Source organism: Mastigoproctus giganteus, chromosome 4, assembly GCF_048544385.1.
Source record: "Mastigoproctus giganteus isolate SK-2022 chromosome 4, ASM4854438v1, whole genome shotgun sequence".
Lineage (NCBI taxonomy): Eukaryota > Metazoa > Arthropoda > Arachnida > Uropygi > Thelyphonidae > Mastigoproctus > Mastigoproctus giganteus.
In genome coordinates this window covers 115,803,567-115,822,376 of record NC_143578.1, presented here as the reverse complement: position 1 = coordinate 115,822,376, position 18,810 = coordinate 115,803,567, and the positions used below count along the sequence as shown (strand labels likewise).

General features: G+C 39.2%; 1 protein-coding gene across 3 annotated transcripts in view; it reads right to left on the bottom strand.

Moving 5' to 3' along the window:
- LOC150087009 (leucine-rich repeat-containing protein 40-like) overlaps nucleotides 1-18,810 on the bottom strand; it is a 500,077-nt gene that overhangs the window by 179,044 nt on the left and 302,223 nt on the right. For all 3 annotated transcript variants that reach the window (XM_090372899.1, XM_090372898.1, XM_090372896.1), the window contains exon 9: nucleotides 7,664-7,754. In XM_090372899.1, coding sequence (XP_090229025.1) covers nucleotides 7,664-7,754 — 91 coding nt within the window. The remainder of the gene's footprint in view (nucleotides 1-7,663; nucleotides 7,755-18,810) is intronic.

The window sequence follows — 18,810 nt, the reverse complement described above, 5'->3', positions numbered from 1 at the left end:
CTAATGTTAACTCTCTGTCTTCCTCCATTTCACAACCCCTTTATCCATAGCAGTAAGGTGCCCATAATGCCGCATTGCTCCAGTTTACACAGCAATATCTTTTATGTGCAGCAGTCTCCTTAAAAGCCTCCTTGAAATTCAACTCTATCATATCAAAATTATTTTTTTGCATCCAATTCCTTGGTCAGTGCAGCATTGGTTAAACAAGACTACCCCTTAAAAAATGCTTGCTGTCACTGCAGTATAATTGCATTCCAGTCAAGATGGGCCTACATTACTTCTTTGACCAATGACTCCATATTAAAGAGCACTTTAGAGCTATAAGCCTCAGGTTGCATGTCAGTTAACTATTTCAGGTTGCGAAATAGTTAACTGACATGCAAATTAGTGCAAATGGATCATTTCTGCACACAGCCAACTACTAAGTAACTAGGAATTGACATCATTTAAGTATATCTCATATTGCGAATACCTTCACAACGAGTTACCATGATATTGCACTACCTCGAATAAGTAACGCTTCACCAATGGAGAAGACTACTATTACTTATTCTCGGTGGATACCACACCCAGACTGCAACATTTTGGAGCATGTTGACGCCTCATCGGTGGGTGGGTGCGCAGGCACCCTGGTGTTGCAATAACAACCCAGTTGCAAAGTACAGGCAGGCCTCGCTTAACGCGAGTTCGATTAACACGGTTTTCAGTTACCGCGATTGGAAAAAATGATACCACTTTTTACTTTACGCGATGCAAATTTCCAGTTAACGCGATCTTTTATTTCTGATAGTTGAAAAAGATTCGAATCGCGCACTAAATGTCTGACTGCCAATAAACAAGCGTTTGCCCGCTTCCCGCCTCAGTGTGTTCCATCAACTAAGTAGACGTGTTACTTGTTTGTCTCCACCTAATAAAGTCACGTGCAGACGTATTTAAAAATTCTAATTTTCTACCCCTGTTAATTATGGATAAAAGAAAGAGTGAAAAACAACGTGATTGTAATAAAAAAAACCCACAAGTTATTACTTTAGCTGATAAACTTGAAGTTATTAAAAAACATGAACGTGGTGCAAACCATGCAAAAATCGTAAGAGATCCAGGATACAGTGAGGCTACCGTACGAATTATCTTGAGCCGTAAGAATGAATATAAAGAGAAAGGTAAAGTTTCATCATCTTCTTTTGTCTTACAAAATACCAGAAACAGAACTCTAATAATGATTGAAATGGAAAGTCTTTTATCAATTTGGATAGAAGATTGCAATCAAAAAAGAATTCCATTATCTAAGGACAATATTCAGAGCAAAGCTATTAACCTTTTTACTAAGCTCAAAGAAACAAAATATCAAGGGGAGACTGAAATGTTTGTTGCTAGTTCAGGGTGGTTTGGACGTTTCAAAAATCGAGCACGACTGCATAATGTTAAAGTAACAGGGGAAGCTGCTAGTGCTGATGAAGATGCTGCAGCCAAATTTCCTGCAGAATTGCAAAAAATCATTCAGGATGCTGAATACGACGATCGGCAAATATTTAATGTAGACGAAATGGGCGTATTTTGAAAACGGATGCCAACTAAAACTTATTTGGCTGCAAATGAAGCATCACAACCTGGATATAAAGTCTCAAAAGATCGACTAACACTTTTATTAGGAGGTAACGCTGAAGGTGATTTTAAATTGAAGCCCATGCTTGTGTACCATGCACAAAATCCTAGGGCTTTAAAAGGATACAGCCATCGCACTCTTCCAGTCATTTTTCGTTCAAATAAAAAAGCATGGATGACCAAAGCCCTATTTGAAGACTGGTTTACGTCTTATTTCTGTCCAACAGTTGAAGCCTATTGCAAGAAAAATAATCTTACTTTTAAAGCTCTGTTGCTTTTAGATAATGCACCTGGACATCCTTCTGCACTTGGTGACTTAAATGAAAATGTGAAAGTTGTTTTTTTTACCGGCAAATACGACTTCGTTATTGCAACCCATGGACCAGCCATGGGACGATTGCAACTTTCAAGGCTTACTATCTCCGCAGAACCTTTGCACAGGCACTTGAAGCTATAACAGGAGATAATGCAATTTCTGTACCAGAATTTTGGAAAAAATATAACATACGATTGGCCATTGAAAACATTCATGCAGCATGGGAAGAAGTGACAGCCAGCAATATGAGAGCAGTTTGGAAGCATCTTTTACCCCGCGCAAACGATTTTACTTGCCTCAAAGATGCAGTTCAAAAAGTTATTGAAGACATAACTAATATTGGTAATGACCTTGGTTTCAAAGGCTTGGATGCGGCTAACGTTCAAGAATCACTGAATTCGCATTTAGAACAGCTAAGTGACAATGATCTCCTTCAAATAGAGCAACAGTGTGCGCACGAAGAAGCTGAAGAAAAAGAGTGTGAGCCAGATGAAAATGTTACCTCAAAGGAGATAACAGTAAAAGAACTAGGCGAAATCTTTCGTATCGCAGAGAACCTTAAACAAAAGGACAAAAGGTAAAGGTAATCCTAACATCGAAAGAAGCATGTTATTTCGCCAGGGCCTAGAGAAGCTTGTTGTCGGCTATCGGAAATTGTATGATGAAAAAACGAAAGCCAAAACTGTTCAAACGACTGTGTTCAAATATTTCTGTAGCAATAGTTAGTTTCTCCATTATATATTTTGAGCAATAAACATTTAATTCTATAATTTTTATTATCTTTTACATGGCATGCAGTTAAAAAGTTATTTAAAAGGGATTTTTAAAATTCTTTATGGACATTCCAGAAGGTCAAGGACCAATTATAATTTTTCCTATTAGTTATGATATTCGATTAACGCGTTTCCGTTTTGCGCGATGCGCTCACGGGACGAATTAATCGCGTTAATCGAGGCCCGCCTGTATAATTCCATGATATGAGAGATGCCTGATGGTGTGCAAGTAATTCAGATTATAAAGCACTTCAGGGCTATAAGACTCAGGGTGTAAAATAGTTAAGACATGAAAGTTAGCATGCAAGTTATTTCAATGACATCAAGTGGCCCAATGTGATTCAATAACTTTCCTTCTACTGTTAATATAAGCATCAAGTGGTCCAATGTGATTCAATCCCTTTCTTCTATGTTAATATAAGCACAGAAGTATTTGCTGCTTTTCTTTGTATTCTTTGCCAGAGACGTCTCATAATCTGCCTTAACTTGCCTAACTTCCTTTGTGACTTGATTACAGACTAATTTATATCTATATTTTAAATTTAATTTAGATTTTAATTTAAATCTACCATAGGGTTCTGAATAGTTCATCTGACATCCATTTCGGTCTAAGCCTTGAACAGTATTTCTTCGTTGGTATAAAAAGCCCAACGAAGTAATTATATATAAATATATAATTACTTTGTTGGTATAAAAAAGTTGGTATAAAAAGTATAAGGTTACCACATGCTGGTAACCCTGTCCTGAATGCTTCCCACTTAAAATTTTCTGTTGGTAATATCATCCAGTTTGTACCGCTGCATAAAATTTAAAAACTGTCTGACAGCACTGTGGTGACCCTTATAAAAGCAAAAGCCTTTTCCTTTACCTTTGACAGCAGTTATGTCTTTAATTAAATTCCACATTAGCACACTGTGATCGCCACCACCCAGTAGGTCTTTTACTGCAGATTCTTAATGCATGCAGAATCACTACTGATAACCAGATCAAGGTTACTGCTCCCTCTTTTTGCACCTCTAACATGACGCTGAAGAAAACAGTCATCCAAGAAATCAATGTCTGGCTTGTGGTTGTGTGACCAACCCACAAATTCCTATCAACATCTGGAAAGTTAAATTCCCACATAAGACATTCTGATTTTCTGGCCCACTCTGTTTACCTGCATAGTTGTGTTGTTTGGTATACTCATCACAATCATTGGCCTATAACATACTCCTACTCTTGATTTTGTTTTCCCTGCACTTATATCACACCAAACTGACTCACCATTGCACTGGTCACCCATGGATGCACTGCATTAGATTTAATATACTTCTTAACTAAGGGCAAAACTACTCCAACCCTCCTATCTCGTCTGTCCTTCCTGTATACATTGTACTCCCCATATTCAGATTCAGCATCAGTTATGGCTGAGCGACACCACGTCTCTGCTATCTCTACAATTTCTGCACTTGTAGAGATAGCAGAGACATTTATTTACAATATTCCTGGCATTAGTGTACACACACAAGTATACATGCACATGTTATTACTCTTAGTTACCCTTACACAGCCCATGTATTCACTTGTTCCATGATTCACTTGTTGTTGGGTTTAATGACATAAGGCAAAATTGTGTCTGTTTATTGTTTACTGGCGCCTCCGTAGCCAGGTGGGCAGGACAGTAGTGCGTAGCACACGCTTCTTGATTAGACCGGGGTTTGAGCCCGTGACCACCAAATACGGAGGATGCGGAAAGGTCAGGGAATGACCACCGCATATCCGTGGAGCAATATGGCCTTAGTTGCTAATGCTCCTAAAAAAAAAAAAAAAAACCAAAATAACTTATTGTTTATTTGTAAGAAGCCTATCATTATATGTGTTGAATTAGATGCTTTCGTACAGGCCAATAATCTTCAAATAGAGTAAAATTTGTTCTATATTTGCATCATATCTTAGGAAATATGTTAAATCCTGTGCAACGTTCAACCTGGAGAATGACTGAAAAATGCTCGAGCAGATAGTTATATATAGGGGACAATAAACTAGTAAATGATAGACTAAGTTGATTATCACAGGAGAAGCACTGCAGAGACCATTAAAATCACCAAAAAGATAAATTGGAGATCACAGTTGTGTAATGAGGTTGCAAATTATGAATGGGGGAAATGGTAGAGATAGTGGAATATGAATGGAAACAAGAATGACTAAAATACCAACTGCAATATGAGCAGCCACAGTTCCTAAGGTGGTGCGTAAATGGACGTACCAGGACGGTACGTTAGAATTAAAAAGAATAGCTACTCTTCCACGGACAAGAGGCTCTCAGTTCCGATCTTGTCTATACGGGACTCGATTAAATTTTGGTAAAACTTGTGGTGACAAGAATGTTTCCTGTAGGCATATCCCTATGGGATAGAAGTGAGAGAAATTATTATTATTATTATTAGCTATATGGTGCAAGGAAGCCTAAGGCTTATGCTGCACCAGCCAAAAAAAAATTCCCGAGTTACCCAGAGAGAGAGAGAGAGAGAGAGAGAGAGAGAGAGAGAGAGAGAGCGAAAAGTAGAAGGAAATCACCAAGAAAGATGATTCCTTGAGTCATCAGAATGGCTGCTTAGTCCTCTGTAGTTCCACTATATAATGTTGTGCATTATTTAGATTTAGTTGTGAAAGATTCATCTGACAGTTTTTTTGTTAGTGGAACTTTCCCCTTCTGGTCCTTTTTAGGGCAGATGGGGCATCCAGTATCTACAGTGCCATTTGCATGAAGCTCTAGTATGTTTCTCATCATCTGAATGTTTATCCACTTCCATACTGTTGATGTGTGGTTCAGTTTTCTTACTTTAGCAGTTTTCAATTTATCAGTGTCATGTGAGACTACTGGAGTATCAGCTAGGTTGCTAATTGGCATGTTAGTGGCTTTGCTGGTTTTAGTGAAGTTTCATTACCAGAGGCTGATAGCATAGCTTTACCCCAGTTAGACAGAGAACGGAAAGGTATTGGGAGAGTATTGATACATCTGTTTGAGCTGCAGTTGGATGATAGCTTTGAATGCATGTCACATAGAAATAACTAGGTATGCTCAACATAACTTGTCTGAGAGTCTCAGATATGTAACTTTATGTTTTATTTTGCATTTTGGAATTTTCTTTCCAGTTTTCCACATATGACAATTTAGAAAAGATGGGGGTAGCTTTCTTTGCAGTTGGGGAAAATGGAGTTCAGGCTGAACCATCTGCTCCTTGTAACCACAAATAGGACAAATGGCATCACCTCTACAAGCCTGCTGGGAATGGTCATATTTTTGGCATTTAAAATAAAAATTGAATGTGGAATGTAAGGCCATATTCAGCAGTTTAAATAGCCAGCTTTTACTGTGGATGGCAAATCTGGGGTGTTAAAAGTTAAAATGATGGATCTTCTTGGAGTGAAATTTCCATTCCTTTTTAGTCATGATTCATTTGCCACTAATTACCTATTGATTGCTGAGTTCCTGAAGTAATTCCTCTTCAGAGACTGTAAGTAGGTCCCACTCTGTGGTGACACCTTTAGATGAATTTAAGGTATTATGAGAAGTAATGGATATTGGCAGTACGCCAAATGTTGTTATATTTAGCAGCCACTCAGAATGTTTTGAGGTGGCTGTTTCTGGTAATTTAGCGACATATCCAAGTATTTCTGGATCAAGAAGGGTGATAACTTGGCCCACAGGTTGAGTAGATACAGAGTATATCACCGAAAGATAAACACATGATGGTACTGTACTTATCTTCAAAGCCTTTTAGGTTGATTAAAATCATGATCGATATCAGCTAGTTTAGGTCTTGAGACTGAAGGTTCTACAAGAGGAAACTTGAGTCAATGGTGGCTATTTTTGGCCCTAGAAGTTTATCTTTAACCACCCAGGGTTACCAGCCCTGCCACAGGCTGGCAAGAGCAGTGCCACTTTGGCCAAGCATTGAGGTTAAAACAAATAGTATTTACTAACATAAAACTAATTTTAAAAAAAATTAAAGAAAAAGGTATTTTCCTTCTTCTCGCCCCTCTTCTTAGTGCTTTTAAGAAAATAGAGCTAATTAACAAAAAAATTAATAAGAACAGAGAAAATAAGGAAAACTCAGTCACTGGAGAGAAAATGCTCTTTAAGCACACAAGAATTGCTTTGACACAGAAATGCTTGGCATCCCAGGCCTCAGTTTTGGAAACATGAAAAAAATCACATGGGGCAAGATCAGACAAGTAGTGATGGATGCTTCAACACTGGTATTTTATTTATTTTTTCGCCAAAATTTTCTATAGTGTGTAGGATTTTTTTTTTTTTTTTTTTTGGTAGTTGTTGGCGCATAGGCTTCTGTGGCCATAATGCACCTCCCAAAGTTTTTGCAGTACTTTGATCCAAGCCCAAGGCAGGAATCGAACCCACGACCTTTGGGTTGCCAGGCAGGCACTTTACCCACCCGGCTAGCCTGGTCGGCAGTGTGTAGGAATGTTCATGAATGTACATACATAAATGCAGCTCTTTCACAGAAACACAATTTTTTTTTGATCCCCAAAAAAAAAAAAATCAAAATTAAAACAATAAATAAATAAAAATACCAATGTTGTATAAACCACTAAAGATTCTTATCTTGCACTATGTTACCTTTACTTAAATGTGATGACATACTCATTAATAATTAATCTGATTAGTGTTGTTAGACTTTGTCTACATAATACAGTGGTCTGGACACTGAACTCAAAGCATATTTTCAGCAGAAGCTTTCTAAAGATCACAACACCAGCAAATGGCATCAAATGTATTAATTCCTTACAATTAATTAAAATAGCTTACAAACAAACAAACGTTCAGGTGGATCATATCAATCATCTGAAGTTATAATTTTTGCATGAATAAATTATGGTGAAATCATTTCAGGTATCATTTCTACACAATTAACATAGCAATGAAAGAATATGTGGTATTAGAACAGAAAGGAAAAATTATATTTACCTGAATAATGTCTCTGCGAATAGTTCTCAATGGATTTCCATCTATACCCAAAGATTTCAAGTGGGATAATGTACCCAGTGTGTAAGGCAAGCTGAAAATCAGAATGAGGAAAAAAAAAAAGTTCATACATATTTTACTCATATTCTACACCGAAAGAACAGAATTCATGCTATACCTGGTTCCTGAGCAATGCGACGCTGTCTCCCCTCTCACTAGTGGATGGGTTCGTCCACTTGGCAGGCAAATAGGTACACTGCATTCATGTAGACAGTAATTCGATTTCAGTATGGATATGTCATGAGTCACTGCAGAGGTGGTACAGAAATTGCACTACCCCCATTCGACAGAATCAAGAGTATATCGGGAATATGCCATTTCTGGAATAACATCTCATCGTGGACAGTGCTGTGGGCGGAGAAAGGTGGTGGATGAACATGGTGTTCAATGTCTGTCTCGCATTGTTTCCACCAACCAGAGAGTGACAGTGGCACAAATCACCGCCGACTTCAACGAGGGAGGTGCCAGAAACATCTCCACCAAGACCATCAAGGTGATCATTAGCTGCAACATTATGGGAGCTGCCAACTCACCAGAGTCCCATTGCTAACACCACAACATAGGACTCTACACCCCAACTGGTCGAAAGAACATCGGCACTGGACCTTGGATGATAGGATACATGTCTCCTGGTCCAGTGAGTCCCGTTTCCAGTTATTTCGAGTGGATGGGAGGGTGCATATCTGGTGGAAACTGCACGAAGCTATGCACCCGTGATGTCAACAAGGCACTGTTCAGGAAGGTGGACAGTTGGTAATAGTCGAGGGGGTGTTCAACTGGCACACGTTGAGACCTCTGGTACGTCTAGACGCGCCTCTGAATGGTCCAGGTTACGTGACCATCCTTGCAGACCATCTGCATCCCTTCGTGGTCATTGTGCTCCCACAGAGCAATGGACTCTTCCAGCAGTTCATTGAATGGGGAGGCCAGTCCACAATGGACTGGCATCCCCGTTTAATGAACATGAACTCTGTGGAGCATCTTTGGGATGCTGTGGAAAGGTCCATTTGAGGGATCCTCCACCCAGGAATGCGACGGAATTATGGACAGCAGTGCAGCAAGCATGGATGAAAATACCTGTGGAACGCTTTCGTGAACTAGTGGACTCAATGCCTCACTGTATGACTGCCCTTATCCGGATGAAAGGTGGGTCTACCCGTTACTAGGTAGGTATCTCATGATTTCTGTCCACTCAGTATACATGATAATAATATGTATTAGAGCTTTAGAGCTTAATAAAAAATAATGAAAAAAAAAAAAAGTAATGTACTTACACAAAAAGTCCACTAATCCAGCATGTATAGAACCTGAAGTACACAAAAGATACGATTTGTGATGAAAGCATTCAGGTTGGGTAATGAACTAATATATTGGGAAATGATGAATTTTACCAGCTATCTGGATGATTCTATTACAAAGTAGTCTCCTTAACAATGTATAGATTTATTCCAATGCTTCTGCAGTTTCTAAAAGTATTTTTAATTGGCTCCTTTGGAATAGCTAACAGTTCCTGCCACATTCCGAATAACTTTCTCAGTTGTTGCAAATCTATTACCTTCTAAAAGGGCTTTAAGCTTGGAAAACAAAAAAAAAAAAAATCCAAGGGATTTAAATCTGGTGAGAATGGCAGGATCGGGAGGTATTGTTGGAGTGTTTTGCAAAAATTTCTTGAATGGAAAGTGATGAATGCATAGGAAGCATTATCATGGGTGCAACTGCCAATTCCCTAAAGCTCACTTTCTGTTAAAATCTCACATTGTAAGACACTGATTTACTGGCCCACTATTTCCCTGTACAGCTGTTTGTTATACTCATCAGTCATATAACACACTTTTATTCTCATTTTCGTTTTCACAGTGCTTATGTCACATCAAACTAACTCAATACTGCACTGGACACCCATGTTGACTGGATGTACTGCCTTAGATTTAATATGCTTCTTAACTTTATAACCCTTCCCCCTCCTGTCCTATGTCCTCCATGTATATATTGGCTACCCGTATTCAAATTTAGCATTGCTTATGTCTGAGTAAGACCATCTCTACAATGTCTGCATTTGATGACTTAATCAGTAATTCCCAATTCATCAAATTTATTCACAATGCTCTTAGCATTAGTATACATGCAAGTATATGTGCACTCGTTCTCATTCTTAATTATTACCCCAATACAGCCCTATTTACTTGTTCTGTGATGAAGCAGCAGGGCTTCAAATCCCCAACTCCTTACTTTCCAGCCCTGAGTGTAGTCTGAGCATCATCAGTATTGCCTCAATCTATTCAAAGCCTTAAACACCTCAATGAGAAACCTTCTGTGTGATAATTCTCCAGATGCTGCAATTTGCAGAAATGAAGCCTTTCTTGATAAGACCACTCTTTGTCACCAATCTTGTGGTTCTTCTCTGTACCTGTTCCATCATCTCTACATCTTTCCTAAAATGAGGCTTCCAGTATGCAGTACTTGAGGTACAGCCTAATAATTGCCTTGCACAATGGGATAGTAACCTCCTTATCACTGCTAGAAAAATTCCTGTAGATCTTGACAAAACCCAATGAACTGTCCTGGAAACCTGTCTCCAATTCTCAAAGAAATTCATATCTGACTGCATAATTACTCCTAGGTCTTTTTCATTTTACACTACTCTGAGTGTACTTGCAGCACGCAGAACATTAATCTGGGATTACTGCTACCTACATGCAGTATCTTGCATTTGTCAATGTTATACTTCAACTACCATTACTCTGCCCACCTGCCTACTTTTTCTAGACCCTGTTGCGGTAGCTTACCTTGATTACTGTCACTGACAACTCTGCCAACCTTTGTATCATCTGCAAAATTAAACATTAAGCTTGATATGGCTTCATCAGTGTCATTAATAAATATAGAAAACAATAACGGTCCCAGCACTGAACTAACTCCGTTAACAACATTAGTCCACAAAGAGCAGAGTCCATTAATAACCACTCTCTGACTTCTCCCACTCAAACATCCCTTTATCCATAGCAGTAACTTGCCTTTAATGCCACACTGCTTCAATTTGTACAGCAATTATTTATGTGCAATGGTATCAAAAGCTTTTCTGAATTCCAAGTATATAATATCAAAATAATTTTTTTGCATCTAGTTTCTTTGTTACTGCACCACAGTATTCAATCAGGTTGGTCAGACAAGACTGCCTCTTAACACTTCAATCAGGTCTCCTGGGTGGTGCATAATTTCGAAACTCTGCAATTTGCGGAACTGAAGCTTTTCATGGTAAGCATATCCTTTGGTATCCTTAGCTAATTGCATTCTCTTCTCTGCACCATTTCTAACATATCATCATCCTTTTTAGAATGTACTCGAGACCTTGTACATAGAATAATCATCTCCTTGTACCTGCTGGCATAATTTCTATACCTCACTGACATAACCCCATGAACTGTCCTAACAGTTTGTCTACAGAGCTCAGAGAACTCCATATGGACTGTGCAATAACACTATGTCTCTTTCATTCTGCATCAACACAAATGTGGTACCACCAATTGGTTTGTCAATATGGGATTAATGCAATACCTTCCATTTATTAATGTTAAACGTCACTTGTCACTTTTCCAGGTCTTCATGCAGTAGCACAAATTTTGATTCCTGTCATTAACCACTCCACCAACCTTTTGTATCATCTGCAATCTTAGACAATAAGCTTTACATGCTTTTATTGTTAATAGTGAAAAGAGTAAGGGCCCAATACTGATCCCCAATGAGCACAACTAATAACATTTAACCCCAGGGGCTCACATCTGGTAGTAGTAGTAGTAGTGGCACATGATGCAAGAAAGCAAGTGTAGGAGCTTATGCAGCATCAGCCAAAAAAAAAAAAAAAAAAAAAAATCACACCATTCCCTCCAAATGCCTGTCCAGTTCCTCCTTAAATTTATTTAACCTATCAACTTCCACAACGACAGATGGAAGTTTGTTCCAGCAATTAACCACCCGCTGGCTAAAGGCAAATTTCCGCACATCTATTCTACATCTGTCCTTTCTTAATTTGAACTTGTCCCCGTAGGTTGGCAATCTGAACAAGTGGAAGGATCCCATCAGAATTCAGCGTGCTCAAACCCATTCAAGGCCTTATAGACCTCAATCAGATCACCGCGCAGGTGCCTAGTCTCCAGCCACTGCAATTTGCAGAACTTAAGCCTCTCTTGGTAAGAGAATCCCTTCATTCCCCTCACCAATCGTGTTGCTCTTCTCTGTACACGCTCAAGCAAATCTACATCCTTCCTAAAATGAGGCCTCCAGACCTGTACGCAGTACTCAAGGCGTGGCCTGACCATTGCCTTATACAGAGGGACAATCACCTCCTTTTCCCTGCTAGCAAAATTCCTATATATCATTGACAAAACCCCATGACCCGCCCTAGCAGCCTGTCTGCACTGCTCAGAAAACTTCATATCTGACTGCACAATTACTCCCAGGTCTTTTTCATTTTCTACCACCTTAAGTGTAGTACCACACAGTTGGTACGTTTCTCTGGGGTTACTTCTACCCATATGCAGTACTTTGCATTTGTCAAGGTTGAACTTCAGTTGCCACTTCTTAGCCCATCTGCCCAAATTATCTAGATCCTGTTGCAGTAGCACACTGCCATTACTGTCATTAACAACCCTGCCAACCTTTGTGTCATCTGCAAACTTCGACATTAAGCCTGATATACCTTCATCAATATCATTGATAAATACACAAAACAACAGTGGACCCAACACCGAACCCTGTGGGACTCCACTAATAACATTAGTCCATGAAGAGCAGCACCCATTGATTGCCACCCTCTGTCTTCTCCCACTTAACCATCCTTTTATCCATTGTAGCAACTTACCCTTAATACCATTCTGCTCCAATTTGAACAGTAGTCTTCCATGCACAACAGTGTCAAAAGCTTTCCTGAAATCCAAGTATATGATATCAAAATTATTTTTTGCATCCAGTTCCTTTGTGACCACATCATAATAACCAATCAAATTTGTCAGACAAGACTTTCCCTTAACAAACCCATGCTGTGTTTGAATTATTGCTGCAGTCTTGTCTAGATGATCCTGCAATGCATCTTTAACCAGCGACTCCATTATTTTACCCGGAACAGAAGTTAAACTAACTGGTCTGTAATTACTCGTGTCACCCTTCGATCCACCTTTGTGAATTGGGGACACATTTGCACATCTCCAGTCCGTGGGAACCTCCCCTGAGTCCAAGGATGCTCTCATAATTATGGCTAAGGGTTTGCTTAGTTGCTTTGCCGCCTCCTTTAAAATAACTGGATAGATCCCATCCACCCCAGGTGCCTTTCTTATGTTTAACTTCAACAATTTCTCCTCCACTTTGCTCTCAGTTATTACAAAATCATTAAGCACACTTCTACAATTTGATAACCTTCTTCCATTTTCAAACCTTAATAATTCCTCACGTGTGAATGTAGATGCAAAATACTCATTCAGTTTGTTTGCTATCTGAGCAGGATCATCAACAGTCGAACCATCGATGTCAAGTGGACCAATCATATTCATCCCCTTCCTTTTAGAGTTTATATAAGTAAAGAAATCCTTGCTGTTTTTCTTAGCATCTTTTGCCAAAGATTTCTCGTAATCCGCCTTCGCCTGCCGAACCTCCTTTGTGACCTGATTACAGACTAGCTTATATCTGCCACAGGCTTCTGCGTCACCTGATAATTTAGATGCATCCCATGCATTTTTCTTCTCTGTTACGAGTCTCATTAGTTCATTTGATAACCATTTAGGCCTAAACCTTGCACGATATTTCTTAATTGGTATATAAAGTCTAGTAGCTTCCACGATTAATTCTTTGAATGCTTCCCACTTAGAATTTACTGTTTGTAACATCGTCAGTTGATCCCACTGCACAGAATCCAAAAACTGTCTGAGACCACTGTACTCCCCTTTACTTTACCCCTGACGGTAGTTACCTCTTAGAGTAAATCCCACTTCAGCACACTGTGATCACTGCCACCTAGTGGTTCCTTTATCTGCAAATTCTTAATACACGAATGATCACTGCTGATAACCAGATCAAGAGTGTTACTTTCTCTGGTTGCCTCTCGAACATGCTGCTGCAGAAAACAATCATCCAATAAATCCACAAAAGTCTGACTAGTGTGTGAGTGACCAACCCACAAGTTCCAGTCAATATCTGGGAAGTTAAAATCCCCCATTATAAGACATTCTGATTTACTGGCCCACTCTATTTCTCTGTACAATTGTTCATTGTACTCATTCAAGTCATTAGGCCTATAACACACTCCTACTCTTATTTTTCCTTTCGCAGTGCTTATCTCACACCAAACTGACTCAACAGAGCACTGTTCATCTATATTAACTGGGTGCACTTCCTTTGATTTTATGTTTTTCTTAATTAACAGCCTAACACCCCCTCCCTTTCTGTCCTGTCTATCCTATCTTTCTGGTGAGTATGGGCTTGGCACACCCAGGATCCTGAGCTGGATATCATCATTCTTCTCTCTCTCTCTCTCTCTCTCTCTCTCTCTCTCTCTCTAACAGGGTAACTTGGGAATTTTTTTTTTGGCTGGTGCAGCATAAGTCTCAGGCTTTCTTGCACCATATGGCTAATAATAATAATAATTATCAGTTAGAGAAGAACAGCTCCTATTTATATCCTGTCCTGCCCTCCGCCACCCAACCATTCCTTTATCCATAGCAGTAACTTTGTCCCCTAAAGCCACACAGCTTCAATCTATACAGCAGCCTTTGATGTGGGACAGTGTCAAACACTTTGCTGAAACCTAATTATATGATGTCAAAATTATTTTTTGCATCCAGTTCCTTTGTTACTGAATCATATCTGAATCCTAGTAGATAATCAGATTGATCAGTTAGATCTTCCCTTAATAAATCCATGCTGTGATTTCCATAAAATGCATTTCTGCTCAAACTTATCATGTATTCCTCTTTAACCACTAACACCATTATTTTCCCTAAAACAGAAACTATTCTCACAGATCAGTAATTACTCACTTCACCTTACGATCACCCTTCCTTTGTGAATATGAGATATATCTGTGCATCTCAAAATTATGGATGAAGATTTGTTTATCTCTTTTACTGGTTCTTTTAATATATTTGAGCAGATTCTATCAGCCCCAGGTGCCTTATTTACTTTTAACTTCAAAAGGTTCTCTTCCAATTTTTTGTCAGTTATCACAAAATCATTTAGCTAGCAGTTATAACATGTACTTGTGGCATTCACTTTCATCAACCGGTGCAATACCACCACTTTGCTTATTGGAGGCTTGAAGTGCTGAAACCCATGTTTAGTCTCTAGAGCAAAGTTTCCGGTATCCCCCTCCCCCCATACTACTTCTCCTTCAACCCATGCACGGTACTAAGTACTATAGGTTTTGATACCTTTCGTGTTTGGGGTTTTCATAAAAAAAAAAAAAAAAAAAATCCTATCTGTAAGGAAGCAAGCATGCATGATTATTCAGTTTGTCAGTGACCTGAACATAATCGTCAATAGTTATATAATCCTTTTCTGGTTTTCACGGCAAAATATTCTACATAAAAAAATTGCTACAGTTGAGTTAAATACATAAAAAAATTTGCTACAAATGAAATTAGGCCAAAATTAGCCAAATTTTCATGCCAACTAAAAACTACTCCTCAAGATATAGGCCTAATTGGATATCAGATGACTTATAAGACGTGACAGAGAAGAAAAATGCATGGGATGTATATAAATTATCAGGGCCTACAGTAGATATAAGCAAGTTTGTAATCAGGTCACAAAGGAGGTGAGGCAAGTAAGGCTAGATTACGAGATATCTCTGACAAAGAATGCAAAAAAAACAGCAAAGACTTTTTTCCTCGTGTAAACTCTAGAAGGAAGGGGGGGGGTGAATTAGATTGGTCCAGCTGATATTGATAGTTCGCCTGTTGATGATTCTGCTCGGGTAACTGACAAACTGAATGAGTATTCTGCACCTACATTCACACATGAGGAATTCTGTAGGGAAGTTGAGGCTAGAAGTTTATCAAATTCTAACAGACAATTGAATAGTTTGGTAATAACTGAGTACAAAGTGCAGGATAAATTGTCGAAGTTACACATAAAAAAGCATCTGGGTTGGATGGGATCTAGCCAGTTATATTAAGGAAGGCACCAAATGAAGTTTGTTTGTTTGTTATTTGGTTTTTAGGAGCATTAGCAACTAAGGCCATATTGCTCCGGGGATATGCGGTGGTCATTCCCTGACCTTTCTGCATCCTCCATATTTGGTGAGCACGGGCTCATCAAGAAGCGTGCGCAGCAAATGAAGTAAGCAAACCTTGAACCATAATTATGAGTCCATCCATGGATTCTGGGGAGGTACCCACAGACTAGTGATGTGCAAATGTATCCACAGTTCACAAAAAAGGATCAAAGGGTGACATGAGTAATTAGAAACCTGTTAGTTTAACTTCTGTTCCAGGGAAAATAATGGAGTCACTGATTAAAGAAGCAATGCAAGATCATCCACAATGTGTGGTTAAGCAGAAATCTTGTCTGACCAATTTTAGTGGGTACTACGATGTGATCATAAAGGAACTGGACGCAAAAAATAATTTTGATATCATATACTTGATTTCAGGAAAGCTTTTTGATACTCTTGCACATGAAAGCCTGCTGTACAAATTGGCGAGTGTGGCTTTAAGGGAAAGTTGCTGTTATGGGTAAAGGGATGAATGAGTGGAAAAGACAGAAAACAGTAATCAATTATTTGTTTTATGACATTAGTGACAATGTGCTACTATCATTAATGGCAGTAGCTCACTGCCATTAATGAGAGTAATGGCAGTGTGCTACTGCAACAGGATCTAGAAAAGTTGGGCAGATGGGCTGAGAAGTGGCAACTGAAGTTTAACGTTGACAAATGCAAAATACTGCTTATGAGTAGAAGTAACCCCAGAGGAATATACCAACCATGTGGTACTACACTTAGGGTGGTAGAAAATGAAAGTCCTGGGAATAATTGTGCAGTCAGAAATGAAGTTTTCTGAGCAATGAAGACAGGCTGCAAGAGCAAGTCATAGGGTTTTGTCAATGATATACAGGAATTTTGCTAGAAGGGAAAAGGAGGTGGTTATCCCTTTGTATAAGGCAATGGTCAGGACAAGAACGTGAGTACTGCATACAGGTCTGGAGGCCTCATTTTAGGAAGGATGTAGATTTGCTTGAGCATGTACAGAGAAGGGCAACAAGATTGGTGAAGGGAATGAAGGGATCTTCTTACTAGAGAGGCTTAAGTTCTGCAAACTGCAGAGGCTGGTGACTAGGCACCTGCGAGGTGATCTGATTGAGGTGTATAAGGCCTTAAATGGGTTGAGCATGCTGAATTCTGATGGGATTTTTCCACTTGTTCAGATTATGAACCTAAGGGGGGCTCAAATTGAGGAAAGACAGTTGTAGAATAGATATGCAGAAATCTGCCTTTAGCCAGTGGGTGCTTAATTGTTGGAACAAACTTCCATCTGTCGTGAAAGTTGATAGCTTAAATAAATTCAAGGAATAACTGGACAAACATTTAGAGGGAATGGTTGCGTGAATTATTTTTTTGGCTGATGCTACATAAGTTCATATGCTTGCTTTCTTGCATTACATGCCTCTATTACTATTACTTAGTCCTTGAGGCAGTCACAGACATTCTGTCAGATATGCCAGACAAGCTGTACTTGCTACCTGGGAATCTAAAATGCTGATGGAACTGATATTCAGGTGACACTCAAGTCAAATGAAACCAATTTCGGCAAATTCCGGATGGTCTGTGACAGCTAAATCCTCTGCTTGCACCTTCACGATGGTGGGACTGTTAGTAATCCTGGGTATAACCTCCATGCACAAGCACTCTGGGTTCTACCCATGTGTGAACCAACGTAAACAGGAGACAAGGTGTGGTGCCCACACCACATGGAGGAATGCCACCCCTCTGTGTTACAAGACAATACTAGGTGGTAGATGACTCTCATCAACCGGTGAAATACCACCACTTTGCTTATTGGAGGCTTGAAGTGGTGAAACCCATGTTTAGTCTCCAGAGCTAAGTTCTGGTCAACCCTTCCCCATCTCTTCCATCATGCAGTATGATTGATGACTTTTGAAGCTATGATGGACATCGTGGTGAGATCCAATCTTCTTTACATTTCAAGGGTACAGCTCTAAAACTGTGTTCGCAGGTCAGCCACTAGTTACTACATCTGACTGAATCTAGTGATAACTCTTCAGGAGACTTCCGGTTCAGATAGTGTATAATCTTGCTACCTCTACTTTTCCAGATAGTGACTGGAGGGAGTCTGAGTAGTGTGTATGTGGATGGGGGGGGGACATTGTCGAGGCCACGTTAGATTAAGAATCTGGGTATATTCTTACCATGTGTATGCCATATCCAAAAATTTCATTACTTCATACAGCAAGTCTCCCCTCCCACTTTTTTTTACTATTAAATACACCATGAATTGTCAAACTAATAGAGTAAGCTTATCTGCGAAAAGATCTAAACCACCCAAACACTTCCTAGTTCATTTCACAAATATATGTGGTCTCAATTCTAATCTCAACGATGTCCATTTCTACTTGCAGTCTCCGAAACCCCATGTAATTTTTCTGACAGAATCTCAGTTATCGGTTGATTCAACTACTGCTCAGTTCGGTTGCGCAAAGGTGGTACTTGTGCATATGTCCGTTTTGATATTCCCTGTCAGAGACTTGGTAATTTGGAATCGATTCTTTTTGATCTTCTCTGGCTTAAAATCTCTCTACCTCATTATGTCAAATTCATCTGTTGTCTCTACCGTTCTCCCAACTCCACTAATCACTTGGAGCTCTTCGACTTCCTTTCTTTGCAACTTGACTTTCTCCAGTCCAACTTTCCTAACAATGAGGTAATTTTCCTTGGTGATTTTAATGTTATATTGAACAATTAGACTTTACACCAGCCGGTATTCAAATAAACAAATTCCAATCCTGCAACTATTTAACACTTTATTTACAATAAAATAAAACACGAGCATATGAAATGAAATGAAATAAAATAAAATATATAGTAG